We start from the raw sequence: 25,176 nt of genomic DNA on the forward strand, positions 1-25,176 counted from the left end.
GAAGGTATATTTGCATACCTTTTTCATTTCGTTATAAATCATCTCCCAGAATGTCTTAATCCTTGGGCATGTCCACCAAAGGTGAAAGAATGTACCTTCAATCTCATTACATTTCCAACATTTATTATTGGGCAAATGGTAAATTTTTGCAAGCTAGACAATCTCTATTGGGGTCTACAAAACCAAGGAACTCCTCATCTTGCCAGATTTTGACAGGTTCCGGCAATAAGGTGCAGTGGCGAGTACTTTTTAAATCGAAAGTTGCAAATCTGAAGCAATGAGCCAGCTCCTCCTCTGTGTGTTTCCCTTCTGCAGTGTCAAGTCTAGATCTGGCTCCAAACACACCTTAAGAAATGAGTTACTCTGGCTTCCTTGTGCAGAACAAACTGCATGGCACTCTTTTTAAAAAGTGTTTCTAATTCACACCTTTTTCTTTTTTCTTAATTTAATTCTTTTTTTGAATTTCTGAAATTTTAACAAATGTAACAACACATAATTCCCTTAATGTTTTGACTTCCCACCCTTACCTCCATGATGTTTTTATTCCCACCCTTTTTTTTACTGCATTATGAAACATACTTTTACCTATTACATACTTCCTCTTTTACAATTACTTTTTCCATTTCCCTTACGTGCTCATACTTCAAATCCTGCCCGCAATTTCATTTGACTGTAATACTTTCTTAGGTAATCCAAAAGGGGGCTCCACTCTTCAATAAAAAGTTTTGTTGCTTTGGTCTATTAAAATTAAAATGGACTGTGTGGAAATGGAAAAACTGACAGCAAGACTAAGAGTTCTAATTGACAGCTTTTTCAACTTCCAACCCACCAACACAGGAAGTCCCAAAAAGAGATGTTCTCAAGTTTGCGGAGCTGACATTATGCTGGCTTGATAGGATGCCAGACTAGCAGAGGCAGCGAATAGTTTCAACAGCGATCAGGACAGTGCCTTTTGTATGGTTTTGTGCACAACAGAGCAGATAGATACTCATAAATGGCTCCATCCTGGAAGCAACCCGGCTGTGTGAGTGGGTGGAGCAGCAGAGCAACCAGTTATTTAGCTAGAGGTGTGGTGGAATCTGCATCTGTAGAGATCATTAAGAGCCGTTAAACAAGTGTTTGGTTGGATTTGTTTTCAGCGGCATCGAATCCTGTGGCAGGAGTAACCAGAGAACCTTTTGCAGTTACTTCCAGCTGCCTATCGGAGGGTTTCCATAAGTGGAAGAGGGATGCACAGTCCTTTGACAATGGTAGCTGTTATTTAGCTGTATTCATGCTTCAGCCTCAAGGACACGGGTGGCGCTGTGGTATAAACCTCTTGGGCTTGCCGATGAGAAGGATGGCAGTTCGAATCCCCGTGATGGAGTGAGCTCCTGTTGCTCTGTCCCAGCTCCTGCCAACCTAGCAGTTCGAAAGCATGCCAAAAAGTGCAAGTAGATAAATAGGTGGCAGGGAGGTAAACAGCATTTCCGTGCGCTGCTCTGGTTTCAGAAGCGGCTTAGTCATGCTGTCTACATGACCCGGAAAAACTGTCTGCGGACAAACATCGGCTCCCTCAGCCAGTAAAGCGAAATGAGTGCCGCTACCCCAGAGTCGTCTGTGACTGGACTTAACTGTCAGGGGTCCTTTACCTCTTTTTTTATGCTTCAGCCTCAGGGAAGTGAGCTTGATTTGACGCACTTGACTCATCTGTCTAACTTGATGGCTTTGTGGTTCAGTAATTGAGCGCAGCAATCCTTTAAACTTAACTCTGTTATGACCCAAGCCTCTAGTACAGTGTTTCCCAAACTTGGGTCTCCAGCTGTTTTTTGGACTACAACTCCCATCATCCCTTGCTCGCAGGATTAGGTGTGATGGGAAATGTAGTCCAAAAACAGCTGGAGACCCAAGTTTGGGAAACACCGCTCTAGTACAAGGGTGGCTAGCCTGTGGCCCTGCAGATACTGTTGGTCTCCAACTCTCATCAGCCCCAGCCAGGATGGTTGTTGGCCAGGGATGATGGGACTTGTTGTCCAGCAACAACCAGAGGACCACAGGTTAGCTACCCAGATACCAGAAGCATACATCTTTGTAAAAGACCAGCTTTTCTTATGTCCACCACTGTGTGCAAGGCTGCTTGAAAAAGGCGTTGAAATTAAAACTCAACACCTTTAGCATTCCTGTGCACTTGCACTGCACCTCTGGGGTGAAGGAAAAGCGTTGCTAGGAAGTGGGCAAATGTTGCTAGGTTTGTGCATACTCTGTCTGGTGACAAGCTCCTTTGATGGCACGCCTACCAGCAATATAAGTGTGCAAGCCTAGCAACGGTTTCTTTCCCCTTCACTCTGTGTGTCCCAATACGGCTGTATCCAAGTGCAGTGGCTGATCTCTCTTTATTTGGCATTACAGTGGTGCCCCGCAAGACGAATGCCTCGCAAGACGAAAAACCCGCTAGACGAAAGGGTTTTCCATTATGGAGGCGCTTCGCAAGACGAATTTCCCTATGGGCTTGCGAGTTTTTCTGACTTTCCCCCCCTTTCCCTCCCCTTTTTCTAAGCCGCTAAGCCACTTATCCGCTAAGCCACTAAAAGCCGCTAAAAGCTGCTAAGCCGCTAATAGCGCTAATCCGCTAAGCCGCTAATGGGCTTGCTTCGCAAGACGAAAGAACCGCTAGATGAAGAGACTCGTGGAACGGATTAATTTTGTCTTGCGAGGCACCACTGTAGTCACACTCCTTGCTCTGAGAAAGACTAGGGCTGGGCGATATCTCAATATATTGTCCAAAACCGGTTTAAAGTCCACACTGCATTGTGATAGAGGTTTCATAATTTTTGACCTGGAAATATATCGTGAATTGTGTGTGTGTGTGTGTGCTATGCAAAAATCATAATGTGGGAAAAACTGTGAAGCCAATGCTTCTACATAGCTCCATCCAGAGGTCTGTTCTTAATCTGAAACTGTTCTTAACCTGAAGCACCACTTTAGCTAATGGGGCCTCCCGCTGCTGCCACGCCGCCAGAGCACAATTTCTGTTCTCATTCTGAAGCAAAGTTCTTAACCCGAGGTACTATTTCTGGGTTAGTGGAATCTGTAACCTGAAGCGTATGTAACCCAAGGTACCACTGTATAAGTATATCATGATGTTGTTTTTAAAAAAGGTAAAGGACCCCAGACAGTTAAGTCCAGTCGCAGATGATTCTGGGGTTGCGGCTCTCATCTCACTTTACAGGCCGAGGGATGTGGCCAGCATGACTAAGCCGCTTCCGGTGCAATGGAATACCGAAACCAGAGCAGCGCACAGAAGCGCCATTTACCTTCCCGCCACAGAGATACCTGTTTATCTACTTGCACTTTTTGACATGCTTTCGAACTGCTAGGTTGGCAGGAGCTGGGACAGAGCAACAGGAGCTCACCCCGTTGCGGGGATTTGAACCGCCGACCTTCTGATCGGCAAGCCCAAGAGGCTCAGTGGTTTACACCACAGCGCCACCCGCGTCCCTAGATCACGATGTTTTCTTCTGTTTTCCTTCCTGTCTTTTGGACCATCTGAAAACAGACTTTTGAGTGCTGGTGGTGGTCTTTGGAAGACATGATTGTACTGCTCTCCAGTTGTACTGGAGACATAATTGTAATGCAGCCAATAAGACTTGGATGGAGGCACCATTTCCCATAGTGTACACCAGTAGTTTCCAACCCCATTTTGGGTTGAAGAACCCTGCAATGTGTTGTTACATCCAGCAGAAACCCACCCCCTCTCTTTGCCTCTTAATTTTTTTAAAAAAAAAATATCACAGCTAAAACTGGTACAGTGATATCTCAGGTTAAGTACTTAATTCGTTCCGGAGGTCCGTACTTAACCTGAAACTGTTCTTAACCTGAAGCACCACTTTAGCTAATGGGGCCTCCTGCTGCTGCCGTGCCGCCGGAGCACAATTTCTGTTCTCATCCTGAAGCAAAGTTCTTAACCTGAAGCACTATTTCTGGGTTAGCGGAGTCTGTAACCTGAAGCGTCTGTAACCTGAAGTGTCTGTAACCTGAGGTACCACTGTAATAAGCAATTTATTTAAAAATATAAGGGGAAAGTCAAGTGCCTGGGGAGGTAGATTGTAAAATTCAGTGGACGCTCTCCCACCTCGCCTAGCAAATCTTCAGAGAACTCTGGTTGAAAAATGTAAGTGTGCATGCACAGGTACTTTTGCTTCTCATCAAACAGACATTGCTGGTTTAAAGTGCCAGGAAAAAAAAGAAACATATTCCATTCAATGGAGATGAAAGTGAAATGAGCGTCTACTCAGCAATCAGTCTTCAGCTCTTTGGGAAAAAAGAACATGTCTTCTATCTAGAAAACTTCATGCTGATATGCACATTTATATACAGTTTTGGGCACACTGATCTTAAGACGTTCAAGGCAAAAGGTTTGCAAAATATAGACCTAGTCTATTTATATACTGCATTTCCCACAGATTTGTGCTGAAAGTAGTTTACCAAAAAAATAAGCTTAAATACAGTAATGCATGCATGGCCGCTGACTTGTGATGTCTCTCAAACAGGATTATCATTAGCCACATTTGTGAAGGATGGATCTGTCAGTGGGAATTAGATATGAGAGTAATAGGAAAACTCGTGCAGCTGGCTGAAGAGCTTTTTGCTGAAGTGTGGTGTGCTTCACAAGCGGAACCTATGCAGTCAGAAGTAAGTGCCACTGACTGCTTATGACGGCTTGCAGTGACGCTGATCCTAATAAATTGGGTATTATTCTATGCACTTCTGGTTCCTCCTCCCCTCCTGTGTGTATATGCACAGCTGCTGACATTTTGGGGCTCTTCTTCAGGGCATGGCTATGGGAACTGTCACAACAACCTCTTGCACTTCAAATTTACCACTACACCACTGTATCTGGCTGGCTAATGTCGGAAACAGACTCCTAGGCTTGGAATGAGATCCTTTAGGATTAACTATGAGAATTATTACATTTCTAGAAATACAAGCCAAATCGCACAAGGAAAGCTTGCAGGACAAACAAGGAGCCAAGCTCGATAGGACACTGGAGATCTGAGACTGAAGATCTCATGGCAGGGAAATTGCGCCGAAAAAGTGTGGGATGAACTCATAATTAACGGAAAGATGTGTAAACACTCAGCAAGCAAATCGGGATCAACGCTCATGGTCACATAGCCACCTTGTAAACAAATTGGAATGAATGCTCAGGGAGGAAAAATGAGACACAGTCTGACTTTGTGCAAGCAAAATAAGCTGAATAAACAGGTCATCTGCGGGAGCCCTTAAACCACAGAGAGGCAGATGTAAACACTGAAAGCCTGTTCTGCTTTGCATCACCGAAGACTTAGAAGTTACTGTTGGGGGCAGAGAAGCTGCAAGTCTCAGGTTGCTGATTTTTGTGTGTGCCAAAGACCAGTATCTACATGGGAAGGTGCAATTGCATAATATTTTCTATAATATTTAGGGAGAAGGCTGAATGAATTGGCCTTTGCTCTTCCCCTCCCACCTGGTAAATAAAACCTTATAGGCATACACTAAATGGTTAAGGAATTGTCCAAGGTTCTAAAAATACAGCCTCCTTGGGCTACCAAGAATTACTCTCTATAACTTTCCCCTTAAAAGTGTGTGTTGGTGTCCCCGAGAGAGTCTCCCCTCCCTTATCTACTTGAGCCCTGTCTATAAACCAGACCCGTTTCAGATTTATTTGTGCCATTCTGAATTCTCGCTAGCGTTTGTCACTGCCATGCACCTGCTCCACCTTTTCCGCTTTATCCCCCCCCCTTTTGCAGCATTGTGTTTTATGGCATTATTAAGATTTAAAATAGAAAAAAGACCCCGGGTTATGGACTGTATTACGAGAGCTATAAAACTGACCTATGGGGATTATAAATGAGGTGGCGAGCCTCTCTTCCTGACAGCTTGCTTACTGTTTTCAGATTTACTGTCAACCCAACGTGGTTTGGGAGTTGTAATTCCTACAACTGGCCTGTTGTTCAATGGGAGTGTGTGTTTAAAGTTAGTTGTAGCTAGAGAGCAAGAAAGGAGTGAATTATCCACTGTAGCAGAGAGTTTGGAAGGAAGAAACCAATTCTGATTGTGCAGATAAAATATAACTGAATAGAGTTCTACAGGATGTGTTGCTAGTGTGTGAAAATGGTCCAGATCCAAGGATCCTCAGCTATGCACCTCCAGATGGTGGAAATGTCAGCCGGCATCTTGGCTCCCAGGCATCTATCTTCACTTGGTCGCAAGTGGCCGATAACAAAGTGCAAAATGCGCCTGTCGAAGTTCGAACATTGCATCTATCCCCCACCCCAGTCTATAATGAAAAGACATACCGTATATCATATGTATCATTTATCAGACATGCAGCTCATTAATATTGTTTCATATATTTCAGGGCTTCCATCCTAGTGCTGGACAAACTTACAGGGCTAAGCCTCATTTTAGTATAACACAAAAACTCTGTACTGTAGAGTGTTTCTGTCCAGTGTTCCAGTTAACCAGCCATGCCACTTACAGGACACTCCATTCCAGTCCTCCTCCCACCCAATTTTCCATCCTTTATCAATAGTCTGTCAGCTTTCCCTGCCCAGTGAGCGCACTCGATCCTCATTCATCTGCTTCAGGGGTTCTCCCCCTTAGGATATTATTTTCTCTCTTTTTTGTACTTCTGCAAGTCCATACTCATCTCTTCCCCATTCCCAAAATTGTATTTTATAGGATTTTTTAAACTGCAAAAAACAAAAAAAACAAAACCTACTCTGGGGGGTAATACAGACAAAATTTGTACACACAGAGTATATATTTGGCCTGTAACGCAAATATTGTAGCAAAGAAAAGTTAAGGAGAACCTAAAGCTGACTTTGTGATCCACATTCACCTCTGAACTTCAGAAATGGAGCAAAAAAGTATTGACTGTGCAAAATGAGATGCTGGATATAATCTCCCTTGGACTTTAAGATCTTATATTGAAACTCCCTCGAACTTTGTGATCTCCCCTGAACTTTAAGCTCTTACATTGAAACTTGGTATGCATGTTCATGACACAATTCTGCATTCAAAGTTTGAAGGCTGGCCTGATCTGTGGGACTGTTTTTAAGGGAGTGGCAGGAAATATATATTCTATGCAGGCCCATGTAAACTGTTCATCTTGAAGAAATGACAAGGCTTCCCAGCTGGAAAGTCAGATAGAAAAAAACCCAATCAAACAGCAAACAATGAAATATAATTTTGTGCACATGTTGTGGAGGGGGTATAACAGCGGATAGCTCAAACTTATTATGAAGGGATGCTTCTTCAACTATGTGATTTACCTGTCTGTTAGGCTGGGGAAATGGGAGACAAATACCCGAGCATGTTCAGATGCTTGGGTAAAAGGGAGCAGTGTTTTCCAGAGGCTTAGCACTTGGCAAAGTCACATAAAAGTGCAGAGTGAATATCGCAGGCTTGGTATCATGTTGCATTTTGTTTGTGTTGGGGTGAGAAATTGCTCTCTGTGCTTACACTTTTTCCTGCTGTGGTCCAAGCAGCCCTTGCTTGGAAGTAGGGGTGCTTGAAAAGGTATTAATGCAAAGTGCTTTTTTGAGTTGTCCCGGAGTGTGACTTCTGACCTTCTTTTATTTCAAAGAGATTTAGACATCTGTCAAGGATCTCTTGCCATCCATCATCCACATCCAGTGTCCCTTTTCCTCCTTCTCTCTCTCTCTCTCTCTCTCTCCAACCCCCTCCCCCTCACATTGCTGCTTGTTCTGACAGCTGCTGCTGGAAGATCTTCCTTTTTTATTTTAAAACCTGGGCCACTTAAGGTCTTGTTAAGGGACAGAAGTTTGTCTGCTTTAGCTGAGAATTTAAAAAGAAGAAAGAAACTTGCCTAAAGCATCTTGGCTGCCGTAGGCTCCTGCTCGGGAATGCAGTGAAGCAATCGTAAAAAGTGCGGCTGTAAGCGAGCCATGTGCAGAGTGATTTCCCTAACCACTAAGTAACCGCAATAGCTATCTACACAGATGGGTGTAGCTCATCTTTCATAGAATCATAAAGATCATACAGTTGGAAGGAATCTTGAAAATAACCCCCTACGATGCAGGAATATCCAGCTGCCCCTTACGGGGATCAAACCTGCAACCTTGCCATTACCAGCACCACACTCTAACCAACTGAACTATCTGACTTGGTCATAGCGTAGCTTCCAAGAAGCCTCGAATCTCAGTATTGGACCTCAGAGCAGCTTGCTGTGACCTCACAGTTAAATTGCATTTCTTGTTCCTTTGTTTCTCTTTCCATGGCTACATAGGCAAGGGTGAATTTGCCCTGCTGTGTATTCTGTGTACTTCACAAATTCCCGAAATAGAGGCTGACACTGGAAATATGGTCCAGGGCTGAGCCCCACTTGAGGTTCAATCTCAAATTATACATGACATTAATCACATGCCATTGTTCCCTGACATATTATTTCCATATCTCAAGAAGCAGACACAGGTATCATTTCCCTATGGTCCAAATGCATCTCAGGGGGAGGAGTCTGTTCAGAGGAGAAAAATGGACCGAGAAGAAAGGGTCAAAATGTACTGGTCATCAGCTGGAGACTGCAGTATTGGCAGTTGCTTTAGAAAAGGACATACAGTCGTACCTTGGATCCCAAACGCCTTGCAAGTCGAACGTTTTGGCTCCCAAATGCCGCAAACCAAGAAGTGAGTGTTCCAGTTTGCGAACGTTCTTTGGAACCCAAACTTCCAATGCAACTTCCGCAGCTTTTGATTGGCTGCAGGAAGCCGCAATTGGAAGCCACACATTGGTTTCTGAACGTTTTGGAAGTCGAATGGACTTCTGGAACGGATTCTGTTTGACTTCTGAGGTACCACTGTATGTGTATGTGTGTGTGGTTAATATTATATACAGTTTAAGGACATACAGTTGTGTATGTATGTGTGTATGGTTAATATTATATACAGTTTAAATCTAAGACACAGAGATGGTACTTCTAAAATTGAACAAGCCTTGCAATAATGAGAAACTCTCCTCCTAAACCCATTGGCAAGACTCAATTTGTGGGCAAATCTCTTCCAGTCAGTTGTCCCGCAGAAAAAGTTTGTTGGAATGAGTGGCTGTGTACACACAATACATTTAAAGCATATTTCATGCCCCCCCCCCATCCTCGGATCTGTAGTTTGTTAATGGTGGGAAATTAAAACTCTGTGGGGGATAAACTACAGTTCCCAGGATTCTTTCGGGGAGGATGTGTGCTTTAAATCATAGTATGCATGCACACAGCGCCTGGTTTTCCTTCAGAGTATTATGCAAGGCACATACAATGCAATGTAGCTCCAGAGAATGACTAATACCATGGTAATTATCACACCTAGAGTTCTCGTTATTAATTCTGTTCATCTGTTTGGGGAGAATGGCAGATTGCTGAATTGCAGTGCCTAATATTCCAGGAGGGACAAATGGGCACCGGAGAGATTAAGTGAATGAGATGAGCACATCCACAATATTTAATGGTTATTTAAAACTCTGTAACTGGAGCTGTGATGGTGGGCCAAGCTAATTTGAGTGGCCGTGTATCCTTTTTTTAGAGAGCAGTGGCCTTTTGAAAGTATTTTGTCCAGATAACTTTCCAATTTTAATTTCTGCCAATATTAAAAATAACCTGGTCACCTGTGGGAAAGCAGTTAATGAAATATAGCCACCGGAAACTCAGTTGCACACCATAGCACATCTGGGTCAGAGGTCGTGTGAGACTTTGGCAGGGTGCAAGAGCTCGCTGGTGTACCTTGAGTCTTGGAGCCCGTATACAGATTTAACCTGTTCAGCGCAGTTTTAGCCAGTGCTGAATCTATTCCCATATTACTTTCCCCCACAAATTTCACTAGTGTCATAAAGTCTCATAGACATCAATCATGCTACTTGCTTGCTTTAAACTCTTGCGCCATCTCATCTCAGAGATCTCAAAAACATCATTGCCACATCCTCTTCATATAATTGTATTATTATTATTATTAATGATTCAGTTTTATACATTTCAATAATTATACAATCATTTTAACATTTTGAAACTAGACTTCCTACCCCCTCTTTCTGCTATCCCTTAATTATTATTTTTTATATTTTCTGCATTTTCCGAATTAACTTACTTTACTCATTTATTCATTTACTTTAAATATATACTCTTATAAAACTGCAGGTTACTGCAATAATCCTGCCAATGCTCTTATCTGTTTACAATTGGTTTGTAAATATTCAATAAGCCATTTCCATTATTTTATAAAAAGTTTGTTATCTTGATTTCTTATTCCTTGATTTCTTATTCTTCCAGTAAGTTTTGCCTTTTCATATTCCATAAGTTTTTGTATCCATTCTTCTTTCGCTGGGACTTCTTCTTTCCATTTTTGGGCAAGTAACATTCTTGCCGCTGTAGTGAATAAATTTCTATACAGTTGGGGTAGTTCTGTCCCTATAATTCCCAAAAGGAAGGCTTCTAGTTTTTTTTACAAACATTATTTTAAACATCTTTTTCAATTCATTATATATCATTTCCCAGTAAGCTTTAACCGTACTACAAGACTACCACATATGATAAAAAGAACCTTCTTTCTCTTTACATTTCCAACACTTCATATAATTGTAGAATTGTAGAGTTGGAAGTGGCCCTGCGGGTCATCTAGGCCAAACCCATGCAATGCAGGGTTCTCAACTAAAGCATGTATAACAGAAGACCACCCAACCTCTGCTTAAAAACCTTCAATGAAGGAAAGTCCACTACTTTCCAAGGGAGTCCGTTCCACTGTCAAACAGCTCTTACAGCCAGAAAGTTCTTCCTGATGTTTAGTCAGAATCCTCTTTCTTGTAACTTGAAGCCGTTGGTTCGGATCCTACCCTGCGGAGCAGGAGAATACAAACTTGCTTCCTCTTCCATGTGACAGCCCTTAAGATATTTGAAGGTGGCTATCATATCTCCTCTCAGTCTCCTCTTATCCAGGCTAAACATTCCCAACTCCCTCAACTGTTCCTCATAAGGCTTGGTTTCCAGACCCTTCATCATCTTGGTTGCCCTCCTCTGCACATGTTCCAGGCTGTCAGCATCCCACATGATGTTCTGCTGCGCACCTGCTCTCAGCTTGTGGCACCCCATGGTGCGGATGTTATAGGACATTCTGTGAGAAGGTCGTGGATCAGCATTCCTATTTTGGGGCAGTCTGCATGCTCCCAGGGTGTGAGGTTCAGCTGGAGTTGTATTTGTGGGAGCCTGCACTCCGTGATCCCAGCAATACATGTAAATAACATTTTAAAGACATCTCCCTCAAAGAATCCTGGGAACTGTGGTTTAAGTGTGCTGGGAATTGTAACTCTGTGCTTAGGATTCTTTGACGGGAGGGCATTGCTTTAAATCATGGGTAGGCAAACTAAGGCCCAATTGCCTTCTAAATCCAGCTTGCGGACGGTCCAGGAATCAGAGTGTTTTTACATGAGTAGAATGTGTGCTTTTATTTAAAATGCATCTCTGCGTTATTTGTGGGGCCTGCCTGGTGTTTTTACATGAGTAGAATGTGTGCTTTTATTTAAAATGCATCTCTGCATTATTTGTGGGACATAGGAATCCGTTCATTTTCCCCAAAAAATATAGTCCGGCCCCTCACAAGGTCTGAGGGACAGTGGACCGGCCCCCTGCTGAAAAAGTTTGCTGACCCCTGCTTTAAATGTATGGTGTGTAGGCAGATCTTCAGTAATGGACATGGGAGGTACATGGGAGGTACAGGATTTTTGTTGGGGAGAGAGACAAAATGTTGTTGAGCTTTTGGGGGGAGATCTTCAAAAAAAGTTGAGTCTCCCTAAGCTAAAAAAAGGTAAAGGACCCCTTGACGGTTAAGTCCAGTCAAAGGCGACGATGAGGTTGCGGCATTCATCTTACTTTCAGGCTGAGGGAGCCGGCGTTTGTCCACAGACAGCTTTCTGGGTCATGTAGCCAGCATCCCACCCTCTAATCCCAAACTGGTTTCAATAATCAGATGCTGTGTGGCAGAGTGGCACGACTGAATTCTGCTTTCCAACAAAATTCCACTAAGCAAAATCAGCCAGTTCCACCCAGTTGATTATTTGCTCAGTGTTAGTGCTGGGCTTGCTGCTGTATAATGTATGGAACAGACTTTAGTTTGAAGAGGAATCAGGGAAAAGATCAGTATTATTTTTAAATATTTATTGTTTATTACAGGGGTTCCCAAACTGGTTTGTGGGCCACCAGTGGCCTACCTGTGGATTTGTGTTTGAAGACAGGAGATGGCACATCCTTCGCAATAACTGTTGATTGTATTTTTATTTCTTCTTTTATTTCTTGTATTTTATTGTCTTATGGGATGCAAATTTTAATACAGTGAATACAATATATAAGAAATAAACGAAGCAATAAAAATGTGATTAAAGCTCATACAGCATCTAGCACAGAACGTTAGAATTTCTACAACAGGCAGAAAAATAGTTACACGGTCCGCAAATAGCCTTAGCGGTTTTCAGGTTGGGGGGGGTAGTTTGGAAACCACTTAAGTCTTATATTTGTTCCTCACTTTCTACGTCTCAAAGGGAACTTACAGAACATTTTACAATGTAAAGTATGAAATACCGTCAAATAAATATGAAATAAAACATAAAAATATGAAAACTGTTTAACAACAAGAATAAAATGGGCGAGTCCTATGATCATTCCTGCCTTCTATATTCAGTCATGATCCATTGAAGGCACAATACAAATAATACTTAGCGTTTATATGGTACATTTAAAGGCTTTTTAAGGCTGTTTGCATAATTGCAGTAATTTTTAGAGCACTCTTGTAAGGCGGGCAACTTCTGTCTTCGTATTTCAAATGGGAGGGGGCAGTGGTGGGATTAGAACCGGTGCTCAGGTCCTGTTTGTTACCAGGGTGTTTCAGCCACATTCCTTTGCTGTTTTGCTATTCCTCTAGGCAAGCGTGAACTCCCTTCTGGAGATAATCGCCTTGCAATTGTTTTGTACAGTACTGTCACAGACTGTGGAATGAAAGAGGAGTAACTTTCTCTTTCCACGTGCATCGCTAAAACCTCTGAATTGCCCTTTGAACACATCCAGGAACCCAAAGCGGGTCTGTTTCAAACTCACTTAACCCTGGAATGACACTGTGTAAATTCGGGCTTTAGACAACATTTGGAGTTGCCAAGGAACGGGTCGTTGCAAAGTTTGATGATCTGATGTCTCCAGTGATTTCCCCTCCAGAGAAAAATAGACCTGGTAAAGGCTGTCTCGAAGTTCCACCATGGAGCAAAGAGGGAGCGCTGAGGTCGAGACCAGCGAAATAAAGATGCTGTAATGCTTGCAGTTCTGCCTGGCAGTGATTTCAGCTGAATTAAGCTGTATTGTAGGCAAAAGCGAAGGCAGTTAACTCCATCTAGAGGACGCTTCTATGAACTGCTTGTTGGTTTTGTAGCTATATCACCAGCAGAGATAGATGGGGAAGACTGAAGCTGTTATGGTGACTTTTGCTCCCCAAATCCACTGAGTGTGTCTCATCAGGCAGATTCCAGTACCTATTTTAATTCTTTTTCTCCTTCCCGTCCCCACAGGGATGAAGCGGCCCCTGAGCCCACCCCACTCCCCAGGGAGGAGCAGCATCTTTGGGACCCTCACAGAGAGCTCTGGTATAGGGTGCGCACCAGAGCAGCGCACAAAAAGGGAGAAGAAGCACCCGTCGTTCACGCTCTGTGAGGTGTGCAACATCCAGCTCAATTCAGCAGTACAGGCCCAGATCCACTACAATGGCAAGTCTCACCAGAAGCGCCTCAAGCAGCTCAACAAAGGCAAAGTGCTGCCACGCCAAGGTAAGGCACCGCCTTGGGACGCGGGTGGCGCTGTGGTCTAAACCACTGAGCCTCTTGGGCTTGCAGATCAGAAGGTCGGCGGTTCGATTCCCCGTGACGGAGTGAGCTCCCGTTGCTCTGTCCCAGCTCATGCCAACCTAGCAGTTCAAAAGCAGGCCAGTGCAAGTAGATAAATAGGTATCACTGTAGCGGGAAGGTAAACGGCGTTTCCGTGTGCTCTGGCACTCGTCACGGTCTTCCGTGCTCCAGAAGCGGTTTAGCCATGCTGGCCACATGACGCGGAAAGCTGTCTGTGGACAAACGCCGGCTCCCTCGGCCTGAAAGTGAGATGAGTGCTGCAACCCCATAGTTGCCTTTCACTGGACTTAACAGTCCAGGGGTCCTTTACCTTTTGTTGTTGTTGTTGTTTAGTCATTTAGTCGTGTCCGACTCTTCGTGACCCCATGGACCAGAGCACGCCAGGCACTTCTGTCTTCCACTGCCTCCCGCAGTTTGGTCAAATTCATGCTGGTAGCCTCGAGAACACTATCCAACCATCTCGTCCTCTGTCGTCCTCTTCTCCTTGTGCCCTACATCTTTCCCAACATCAGGGTCTTTTCCAGGGAGTCTTCTCTTCTCATGAGGTGGCCAAAGTATTGGAGTCTCAGCTTCACAATCTGTCCTTCCAGTGAGCACTCAGGGCTGATTTCCTTAAGAATGGATACTTTGATCTTCTTGCAGTCCATGGGACTCTCAAGAGTCTCCTCCAGCACCATAATTCAAAAGCATCAATTCTTCGGCGATCAGCCTTCTTTATGGTCCAGCTTTCACTTCCATACATTACTACTGGGAAAACCATAATTTTTACTATACGGACCTTTGTTGGCAAGGTGATGTCTATACTTTTTAAGATGCTGTCTAGGTTTGTCATTGCTTTTCTCTCAAGGAGCAGGCGTCTTTTAATTTCGTGGCTGCTGTCACCATCTGCAGTGATCATGGAGCCCAAGAAAGTAAAATCTCTCACTGCCTCCATTTCTTCCCCTTCTATTTGCCAGGAGGTGATGGGACCAGTGGCCATGATCTTCGTTTTTTTGATGTTGAGCGTCAAACCATATTTTGCGCTCTCCTCTTTCACCCTCATTAAAAGGTTCTTTAATTCTTCCTCACTTTCTGCCATCAAGGTTGTATCATCTGCATATCTGAGGTTGTTGATATTTGTTCCGGCGATCTTAATTCCGGTTTGGGATTCATCCAGCCCAGCTTTTCGCATGATGAATTCTGCATATAAGTTAAATAAGCAGGGAGACAATATGCAGCCTTGTCGTACTCCTTTCCCAATTTTGAACCAATCAGTTGTTCCATATCCAGTTCTAACTGTAGCTTCTTGTCCCACATAGAGGTTTCTCAGGAGACAGATGAGGCGATCAGGCACTCCCATTTCTTTAAGAACTTGCCATAGTTTGCTGTGGTCGACACATTCAAAGGCTTTTGCATAGTCAATGAAGCAGAAGTAGATGTCTTTCTGGAACTCTCTAGCTTTCTCCATAATCCAGCGCATGTTTGCAATTTGGTCTCTGGTTCCTCTGTCTCTTCTAAATCGAGCTTGCACTTCTGGCAGTTCTCAGTCCACATACTGCTTGAGCCTACCTTGTAGAATTTTAAGCTTAACCTTGCTAGCGTGTGAAATGAGTGCAATTGTGCGGTAGTTGGAGAATTCTTTGGCACTGCCCTTCTTTGGGATTGGGATGTAAACTGATCTTCTCCAATCCTCTGGCCACTGCTGAGTTTTCCAGACTTGCTGGCATATTGAGTGTAGTACCTTAACAGCATCATCTTTTAAAATTTTAAATAGTTCAGCTGGAATACCATCACTTCCACTGGCCTTGATATTTGCACTGCTTTCTAAGGCCCATTTGACTTCACTCTCCAGGATGTCTGGCTCAAGGTCAGCAACCACACTACCTGGGGTATACGAGACATCCATTTCTTTCTGGTATAATTCCTCTGTGTATTCTTGCCACCTCTTCTTGATGTCTCTGCTTCTGTTAGGTCCTTTCCACTTTTGTCCTTTATTATGGAAATCTTTGTACGAAATGTTCCTTTCATATCTCCAATTTTCTTGAACAGATCTCTGGTTCTTCCCATTCTATTGCTTTCCTCTATTTCTTTGCATTGCTCGTTTAAGAAGGTCTTCTTGTCTCTCCTTGCTATTCTTTGGAAATCTGCATTCAATTTCCTGTATCTTTCACTATCTCCCTCGCATTTTGTTTGCCTTCTCTCCCCTGCTATTTGTAAGGCCTCGTTGGACAGCCACTTTGCTTTCTTGCATTTCCTTTTCATTGGGATGGTTTTCGTTGCTGCCTCCTGTATAATGTTACGAGCCTCCATCCATAGTTCTTCAGGCACTCTGTCCACCAAATCTAAATCCTTAAACCTGTTCCTCACTTCCACTGTGTATTCATAAGGGATTTGACTTAGATTGTATCTTACTGGCCCAGTGGTTTTTCCTACTTTCTTCAGTTTAAGCTTGAATTTTGCTATAAGAAGCTGATGATCTGAGCCACAGTCAGCTCCAGGTCTTGTTTTTGCTGACTGTATAGAGCTTCTCCATCTTTGGCTGCAGAGAATATAATCAATCTGATTTCGATGCTGCCCATCTGGTGATGTCCATGTGTAGAGTCATCTCTTGTGTTGTTGGAAAAGCGTGTTTGTGATGACCAGCTTGTTCTCTTGACAGAACTCTATTAGCCTTTGCCCTGCTTCGTTTTGATCTCCAAGGCCAAACTTGCCAGTTGTTCCTTTTATCTCTTGATTCCCTACTTTAGCATTCCAATCCCCTATAACGAGAAGAACATCCTTCTTTGGTGTCACTTCTATAAGGTGTTGTAAGCCTTCATAGAATTGGTCAATTTCAGTTTCTTCATCACTAGTAGTTGGTGCATAAACTTGGATTACTGTGATGTTAAAAGGTCTGCCTTGGCTTCGTATCAAGATCATTCTATCATTTTTGAGATTGCATCCCAGTACAGCTTTCGCCACTCTTTTGTTGACTATGAGGGCCACTCCATTTCTTTTACGGGTTTCTTGCCCACAGTAGTCGATATGATGGTCATCCGAACTGAATTCACCCATTCCCGTCCATTTTAGTTCACTGGTGCCCAGGATATCAATATTTATTCTTGCCATCTCATTTTTGACCACCTCCTACTTACCCAGGTTCATGGTTCTTACATTCCAGGTTCCTATGCGATATTTTTCTTTACAGCATTGGAATTTCCTTTCGCTTCCAGGCATATCCGCAACTGAGCATCCTTTCGGCTTTGGCCTAGCCGCTTCATCAGCTCTGAATCTACTTGTACTTGTCCTCCGCTCTTCCTCAGTAGCATGTTGGACGCCTTCCGACCTGAGGGGCTCATCTTCCAGCGTCATAACTTTTATATGCCTGTTGTCTTTGTCCATGGAGTTTTCTTGGCAGGGATACTGGAGTGGCTTGCCGGTTCCTCCTCCAGGTGGATCACGTTTGGTCAGAACTCTCCACTATGACCTGTTCTTCTTGGGTGCCCTGCTCGGCATAGTTCATAGCTTCTCTGAGTTCTTCAAGCCCCTTCGCCACGGCAAGGCAGTGATCCATGAAAGGGCCTTTACCTTTTACCTTTACCTAAGGCACCCCCGTCTACACACGCATCCTCCAGGAAGTGTGATAGAGAGTCTGAACTGTGATTGTCATTGAAAACATTGCCACAACCGCAGTATTTCCTTAAGGGCAACCCCTGTGAGGGGCAATCTGTATGATAACAGGTGTCTCCCTCGACCTATATGACAGTAGTTATCACCCCCTGCTGCCCAAATATCTCTTATTGTCTTGGTGTGCCTTAGGCAGGACCAGCCTGGGGTAGGCCTCAAAACGGCGTCTCTCCCTGCCAAGGAAAAAGGGGTCAGGGAAGTTCTATATCAGGAACAAGGGAGCGGGGAAAGAAAGATCAACATCAGGATCTCCTGCCCTGGGTGGACCCTGCCGCCTGAGGCGGTCGCTTCGCCTTGCCTCATGGATGGGCCGGCGCCACCCTTATTCCTGGAACACCCTCCCAGAATACCGATGTGGTACCATTTCCCTTTCATTTCCCATCTCAAAAGTCACCTTTTCCACTGGCTTAACCCATTATGTTCTCATCCTCTGCCTGAAACTGAGGACCCTTCTGCTAATTTGGGGTAACTTCCAGTAACATACCTGCAAATTCAGGTTGCAAAATTATAACTGATTTGGGAGGTCTTGTGAAACAAACTTGCTTTCCCCAAAGGTCAGACTTTTCACAATAAGAAAAGCAAAGAGAAAATGCCCTGGAGAGTGTGGGATAACACTTGATTTTAGCGTGATAGTCAGCTAACCTCCCCGCAAACAAATTGGAACGTTAATTAAATACCCTAAGAAATTAGGATTAATGCTCAATAAACAGGCCATTTGGAAGTTCCCCCAAAGTAGATTTATATTATTTCCCCTCTTTGCACTCACCTCAGTCTGCCTCCCATCCCTCTTTTACTTCCTCATGCAAAAATTTAGATTGTTTGCTGCTCGGGACAGTAACCTGTCTTTTTGTTAAGTCATTAGTAGATTAATCAGTGATGAAAATGGCAAATATTTTTGAGCCTACTTTGGCTTTCAAGCATCATTAGGAGAAACATAATTTTAAAATGATGGCCTTTCTTTCTCATTAGTCATTTTTGTTCATTAAATTTTAAATTATCTCACACTTTGTATTAGCTTTTATATCTTAGGAGGGCACCTGTTTTGAAATATTGGTAATATTGCAAACTGTATTTGAATGTGACAGATAAATTGGTTAAAGAGCTGATGACTTGTCAACTTTTAAAAAAACAATCAATGCGACTGCCCTGAATATGGGATATATATGACTGTCCAATTTGAAGAAATAAGTATAGAATGAGTGTGCTAAAAGATGACGTTAACTTCTTCTGTAAACCAAATACTGCCTAATCTAACTGTGTGGCTTCCACATCCTTCTCCTATGAAAATTTCCACCTTCCTTTCCTTTTTGTTGCAATCGATAGTTACTGTTGTGCCTTCATCTTTATTTTTTTTTTGGTAAACATAGCTTAACTCAGACTTTAGTTTGCAAGCTATTTCTAGTCATGACTGCTAACATTGGTTCAGAAATAATGCTAACTATGATTGGCTTGGGGAAATGAACAAGAAGAATAGAATGCTCCTGAGCAAGGGAAGAGTGTTTGCTAGCCGGTGGACTGCTCCTGATCTAATCATAGTTAGAAAGTCAGGCAGCCTTGCATCTGCACTGAGCCTAAGGAAATGCCACGTAGAAAGCAAAAGAGGATTGTTTTGAAATCAAATGTATATTCTAACCAGTGTAGGTTTTACATTCAAATTGCACACATGGGAAACACAAAAGCTGTCTTAAGAATTGCTTGTGATGATGGAGTGCTGGGTTTTGGTTTCTCTCCGTTGCATACAATCTATGGTTCACTTTAGTCCTAGACATCCTAAGGCTGCTGCAAATCCCATTAGACTTACTTCTGAGTAAGTCTGAGTGAACTGTGCATTATGCCCCTTTGAATGGAACATGTGGTTGCATGGAGCCAGTTCACAGAGAAATCAAATTATAAAGAGAAAGAGGAAAAAGCAGGGGCCAGAAACATGCTCCAAATGCTGTTGCGATCACTACCGCATCACCACCCTCGTTTGGTTTCTGGTGTTGGTTTAAAAATTTCACCACCAGCCGCATTGCTACTCATCTTTGCCAACTTCTCTGAGCATGAATTTAGAAAAGGCAAAGCTGAGCTTGGGGGTAGCGTGTTTGCTTGCTTTTGCTTGGCTGGCATCTTTTTCAACAGGGGCGTCAAAAGCAGCTCATAAAAATGCTACACATTCTGCTGTGAGTTGGAGGGAATGAATACGATTTGCTGTTTATTCACCAGGGTAACTTGTAAGCAGTGAGTATCACCAGGCTGCTTTCAGCCTGGGGTGGGAGGAATTTAGTAAGTGGGTCAGTGTTGCTTCTTTTGAGTAGATCCCAGTTGGAGCTTATAGGACTGCTCTTGCAGTCGACTCGGTGGCGGTCCCATTTCACTCACTGCTGTACCTGAGCACTGTTTAAATTTCTTATGTTTGCATATTCCCTGCCATCTTTCCCCCTTCCTTAAATAATCCTCACTTTCTTTCTCTTTCAAACAGCAACAACCCCATATTTAGATTTATGTTCAGCAGTTACAGAATTGCAACCCAAAACATCTTAAATCATTCATATCCAATTACTATATTCTTCCTTTTACTATATTCTTCCTTTTACATACAGGGCTAGCATCAGAGGTAGGCACAATTGGGTACCTGCTGAGGCCCACATCTCTGCAGGGCAACTCCTGTTCACACACATCCTGGCCTCCGGGCTCCGCTGCTTTTCCTATGTGCTGTTCACTGGCCCTCTTTGTGCCTGCAATAAGTAACAAGAATGGAGAGGCAGAGCATCATCCTTCACTTCCCCTGCTCTCTTCCACTGGGCAGCTGAATGGGCAATGGGGACATTAATGAGAGGCTACTCAAAGAGGTGGTCCCATTGAGGGCCTCTTTCCCAACAGGCCTCTAGAACTTGGTGCTGGCACTGTTTATATTAATAAATAAACGACCTCTCTATTTATTTAGCTCATCGTGAACACGCCATGAGTTCCTTAACCATTCATTCTAATTCATTGCTCCTAGAACTGAATTTTATTAGCGTGCCAAACGATAGATTTTAACACCTTTTCCTCCTCTCTTCCCTGTTTTTCATCCAGTGAATTAGTAGATTTAATGTCCAACCCATCACTTTTGACTTGTCAACCCATCACTTTTGGCACATCTACTTTTTCCCAATATAGAGCTCAATGAACCCCATTTTCTTAACGTTGGGCATTTTTTAAAGGGTATTCCAATCAGAACTTAGAGTCTTTGGGCTAGACTTAGTTGAACCTACCTACTCTTTGTCTGAAAAGTTCGGAAACTTCAACTGGTACTGAATTCAGCGGCCAGATTTCTCACTGGGACAATACGGTTTGCGCATGTAATGCCAATCCTGGCCCGAGTGCATTGGCTGCTAATTAAATTAATTAATTAATATAAAGCCTTAAACTGCTCAGGACCGCAATACCTCAAGGACCGTTTCTCCTCATATGAACTGACCTGGACCCTTAAGTCATCATCCGAGGCCCTTCCTCATGCCTCCTCTGTGAGAGGTCTGGAAGGTGGCAACATGAGAGCAGGGCCTTTTCTGCGGTGGCTTCCTGCCTGTGGGATGTTCTCCAAAGGGAGACTCGTATCTTTAAGCATCAGACAAAACATTCCTCTTCTCCCAGGCCTTTGGCTAATTAAACAATCCACGGCCTTTTAAACGGGGGGGGGGGGGGTATGTTTGTTACTATGGTATGAATGTTTGTCTTTTTGATGTTTGATTGATTGAAGCATGGTATAGAATAACAAACAACAACAGTTCCCCATCTCAGCTCTCTGGACTGGCAGCCTCCGGCATGATCTACCTCAGGCATAGGTAGCCTTTGGCCCTCCAGATGTTTTGGCCTACAACTCCCATGATCCTTAGCTAACAGGACTAGTGGTCAGGGATGATGGGAATTGTAGTCCCAAAAATCTGGAGGGCCAAAGGTTGCCTATGCCTGACCTACCTGGACCTGGACTGCAGCATAACTTGGGAATCAGTTGCAGTAGAGAAGCTGCATTGTTGGAAGCTTGCCTTGCAGTTTCTCAGTTTTCTAGTATCCGTGTGAATTCTGGAGGGGGCAGCAGAGCCATACACAGCACAGCCAGACTTGCTCACCAGCATCTCTGCTTTAAGTACTTTGACACGGCTGCTACTAAAGGGATCACAGGAAGTCTTTTTTTCAGGGTATCTGAGGCTAGTTGCAGAACTTGTGGGTTGTACATAGCTCGCTTTCTCCCCCCATTTCTAACTCAGGATTTGGTGGAGGGGGCGGTTGAGGGGAAAAGCATGTTCTTTATAGCAATACTTCTCAGGCTACTTTCTCTACACTATAGTGCTGATAGAATGGGTTATTGCCACATTATGTGGCAGCAGAAATTTAGACTGAATGGGAAGAAAGGCTCTCATTTTTTGTAAACGAAGACATAGTGCTTGAAGCTACTTCTATTTTGGGGGGATGCTTCCATGCTTGCCTTTTAGTCTGTAGTTACCATCTTCCCCACATTTTAGGGAGAATTCATTAAACATAATTAGAAACCCATTGTGTTCCAGGTTTTCCTTCCTGGTTGCAGCACCAGCCTGGCCAGTGCAGATTAGAAATAGAGTTGTTTCGTGATTATTGTGTCTTTAATTAGAAGATTCCTTCTCTAGATGGAATAATTTCTGCTGTCTCTAATTGCTTCCTGTTTAGCACAGCCCACCTAAGTTAATTACTGTTTGCCACGTAATTAGTCAATTTATGTTCTCTGCAGGGAATGGATTTTAATTACTGAGTTGTTGTTTTCCATTTATTTTCTTTTGCTGTTTACCTTGTTCTTTTCCATTTATTTTATTTTGTTGATAAATCAGGCCAATTTTTTATATAAAAAAGGAACCCAATAATAAAAATCTTTCTGCTCCCAGGGAACAGGAACTGGCTATTTACAGGGTGATTAAAGGACACTTGATCAGTAATACTAGTCTGCACTGATTAGAAAACAGCAAAAACAGAAGTCACAAGGAGAAAGTTTCTAATTAAAGTTGTAGGGGATCTTTGCTGTATAGAACTTGTTTACATTAGGGCAGTATCCATTAGGATTAAAGTTTTCAGATAATATAAAAATTCCCTCACTTTCTGATGTTTAGGCACCTGCAAATTGCACTATGATATTGGGCCAGCCCAATTTCTCATCCAGCCTGATTATGGATTACAGTTCTTTAATTCATAAATGGCCTTTATGTGACTTGTTGGTACTGGTGTTGCTGAGGTGCAAGGTGCCAGAATTTCAGCTTGTGTTCATGATTTTGTCATATCTCTTCCCATTGCTCCTCAGTCTGCCCTCCTAAGTCCGTGGCCCCAAAAAGTCAGCAAACATCCACAGCCACCTCAGCTTGAGCTCCCCAATCAGCCTTGCCTTGGGCCCTGTCAGTTTGCATCTGATCAAGTCCGCAGTGTAACATTTGGGGGGGCAGGAAGGATGTTCTCCTTAGGGCTTGTCTACACTGCCGTCTATGGCAGCGATGCTTTGCAAGGCCTGAACAACCTTTATTTTGCATTTGACCATCTGCTTTTTTAAAAAAAAACTGGTGCTGAATTAATCAGACCCGTTATTTATTCAGAAGCGGGTTATCTCTAGGTAACTCTTTCCCACCTCTCCCAGGTTAAATGAGATGCTATGGAAATCATACAGCCACAACTGAAAGCAGCAGCCCTGCAGCTGCTCACAACCTCTGAATTCAGTCCCCACAAAGTGTGGCGAACCAAAATATGACACCATCGCATTGCAGGCTCCCTTGCCTCCTCAGCGCTTTATTGACTGTCACTTGTGAAAGCAGGGAATGTCACATTTTTAGTGAATGCTGGGGGGGGGGGGGTGAGAGAGGAGGAGGAGCCATGGGGCTGCCACTCTTGGTTAGTCACATGATTTCTGTAATGTCTACTTTCAATGCAAGCCAGACGTCATTATAGGGACATGCCGTTTCCACCAAGCTGTATCTCTGACCTGCATCACCCAGTAACATCTATTAAGAGACAGTGCCTAATGCGATGTGATATTGTGCTCAGAGCTTTCCCTGCCCTTGCTCAGCTTCATTGGCTGGTGCTGGCAGGGGTCAGGGGAGCTCTGAGTGAAACGGTGTCATGTCGCACGTGCATCTTTGGCTAGACGTTACTGGGAGGATGAGAGTTGGCAGCAGCTCTGTGTCCCCAGTTCTGTGTGCTTTTGCCAGAGTGTGGCAAGGATTGCAGCTTGCTTGACTCAGCTTAGTCCTTCCAAGGACTAAATGCCATTTCCCCACTTGGTTTGGCATCCTTATCTATACCATGGGTAGGCAAACTAAGGCCCGGGGGCTGGATCTGGCCCAATCGCCTTCTCAATCCGGCCCGCGGACGGTCTGGGAATCAGCGTGTTTTTACATGAGTAGAATGTGTGCTTTTATTTAAAATGCATCTCTGGGTTATTTGCAGAGCATAGGAATTCATTCATTATTATTTTTCAAAATATAGTCCGGCCCCCCACAAGGTCTGAGGATCAGTGGACTGGCCCCCTGCCGAAAAAGTTTGCTGACCCCTGTACAGGTAACTCACAACTTACGTGTATTTAACTTGCGCACATCCAGCTATATGTGCTTGGCAATTAAATAATTATTAAAAAATCAAAAGCTGGGGACAGGTGTCCAGGTAAAAAAAGACTTCGGCAATCCCATCCGCCAGTGAACTCCATGTTTTTTGACCAAACATAATTTTGACTTTACGTGTGATCCCTGGAACGTTAACTCCCCCATAATTCGAGAGTTGCCTCCATTCCTTTCCCTTTTTAAATTTTCTTTGTTTGGGGATAGTGTCCTTTCTGTGATAGCCAAAGTCCAGAACAGAACTAAAGGAAAGATCTGAACGTGCCAAATAATTCCATTTTCCTTAAGTTCGGAGGAGGAAAGCAATTCTTGCATTGGCTTTGCTCTGCTTAGCCCTCTCTTCCCTGCTCAGTCTCCTCCTCCTCCTCTGCACCAAAATAAGAGCAGGAAATTATCAGCACATGATTTTGAAAAATATTTGCTGATTTCCTGCTCTTATTTTAGTGCGGGGGGAGGAGGGGTGGCAAACAATTTCGTTTTGCATTGTGGCAGAGGGAGAGTTTTTGGCACAAACAGCAAAGGGTACAGCTGGGCTGCAAGGGAGGCTGGGGGGGCTCATTTGCCTGTGATGGTTGAGCACATCCGTGATGATAATGCCAGCTGACAGGTTCAGCTAGAGAAAGGGGGGGTTCAGGGGGGGGGAGTTCAAAAAATGGGACTATGGCAGTTTTTTGTGAGCAGAGCTATGGATTGGAGATGGTCAAACAAAAGCCGTTGGTGAAAGTTACCTTTTCCTCCAAGGTGGGCTACCGTTGTTCCAGGGGACAGGATAGCTCTGAAAGCGTGTTGGGAAATTATCTGGTGACGACAAGAATAAATGACGATGTCTTCCCCCCAAAAGGCCTCATATCAAGCCAGGGCTAGTTCAGGCCATGTTACTGCTCTAGGCAAAAAAAAATATTGTTATCTCCTCCCTTCCTGCCCCCCAACCTTTGCTGGCGTTTTCTTATATACGTATGGCGTGGTGGGAGGGGAAGCTGGAGAATTCTGACAAAAAACAATGTGAGCAGAAACTCCCATTTCTAAATCAGCTTCCAGAATCAAG

The 25,176-nt window shown here is 43.7% G+C and overlaps 1 protein-coding gene and 1 long non-coding RNA gene across 8 annotated transcripts in view; one reads left to right on the top strand and one right to left on the bottom strand.

Annotated features, from left to right (window-relative positions):
• ZNF385C (zinc finger protein 385C) overlaps positions 1–25,176 on the top strand; it is a 158,680-nt gene that overhangs the window by 44,678 nt on the left and 88,826 nt on the right. For 6 of the 7 annotated variants that reach the window (XM_079949646.1, XM_079949645.1, XM_079949643.1 and 3 more), the window contains exon 2: positions 13,567–13,821. In XM_079949646.1, coding sequence (XP_079805772.1) covers positions 13,569–13,821 — 253 coding nt within the window. In that variant the 5' untranslated portion in view covers positions 13,567–13,568. Of the gene's footprint in view, positions 1–13,261; positions 13,284–13,566; positions 13,822–25,176 lie in introns of those variants that run through there. The other variant, XM_079949647.1, reaches the window with a different exon arrangement.
• LOC307201129 lies at positions 10,230–25,033 on the bottom strand. Its single transcript, XR_013832567.1, has 3 exons — positions 24,860–25,033; positions 20,104–20,261; positions 10,230–10,432 (listed from the first exon to the last, which is right to left on the bottom strand). It is a non-coding gene; the product is annotated as an uncharacterized lncRNA (long non-coding RNA).

Source organism: Podarcis cretensis (genome assembly GCF_951804945.1).
Source record: "Podarcis cretensis genome assembly, chromosome: 13".
NCBI classification, from domain to species: domain Eukaryota; kingdom Metazoa; phylum Chordata; class Lepidosauria; order Squamata; family Lacertidae; genus Podarcis; species Podarcis cretensis.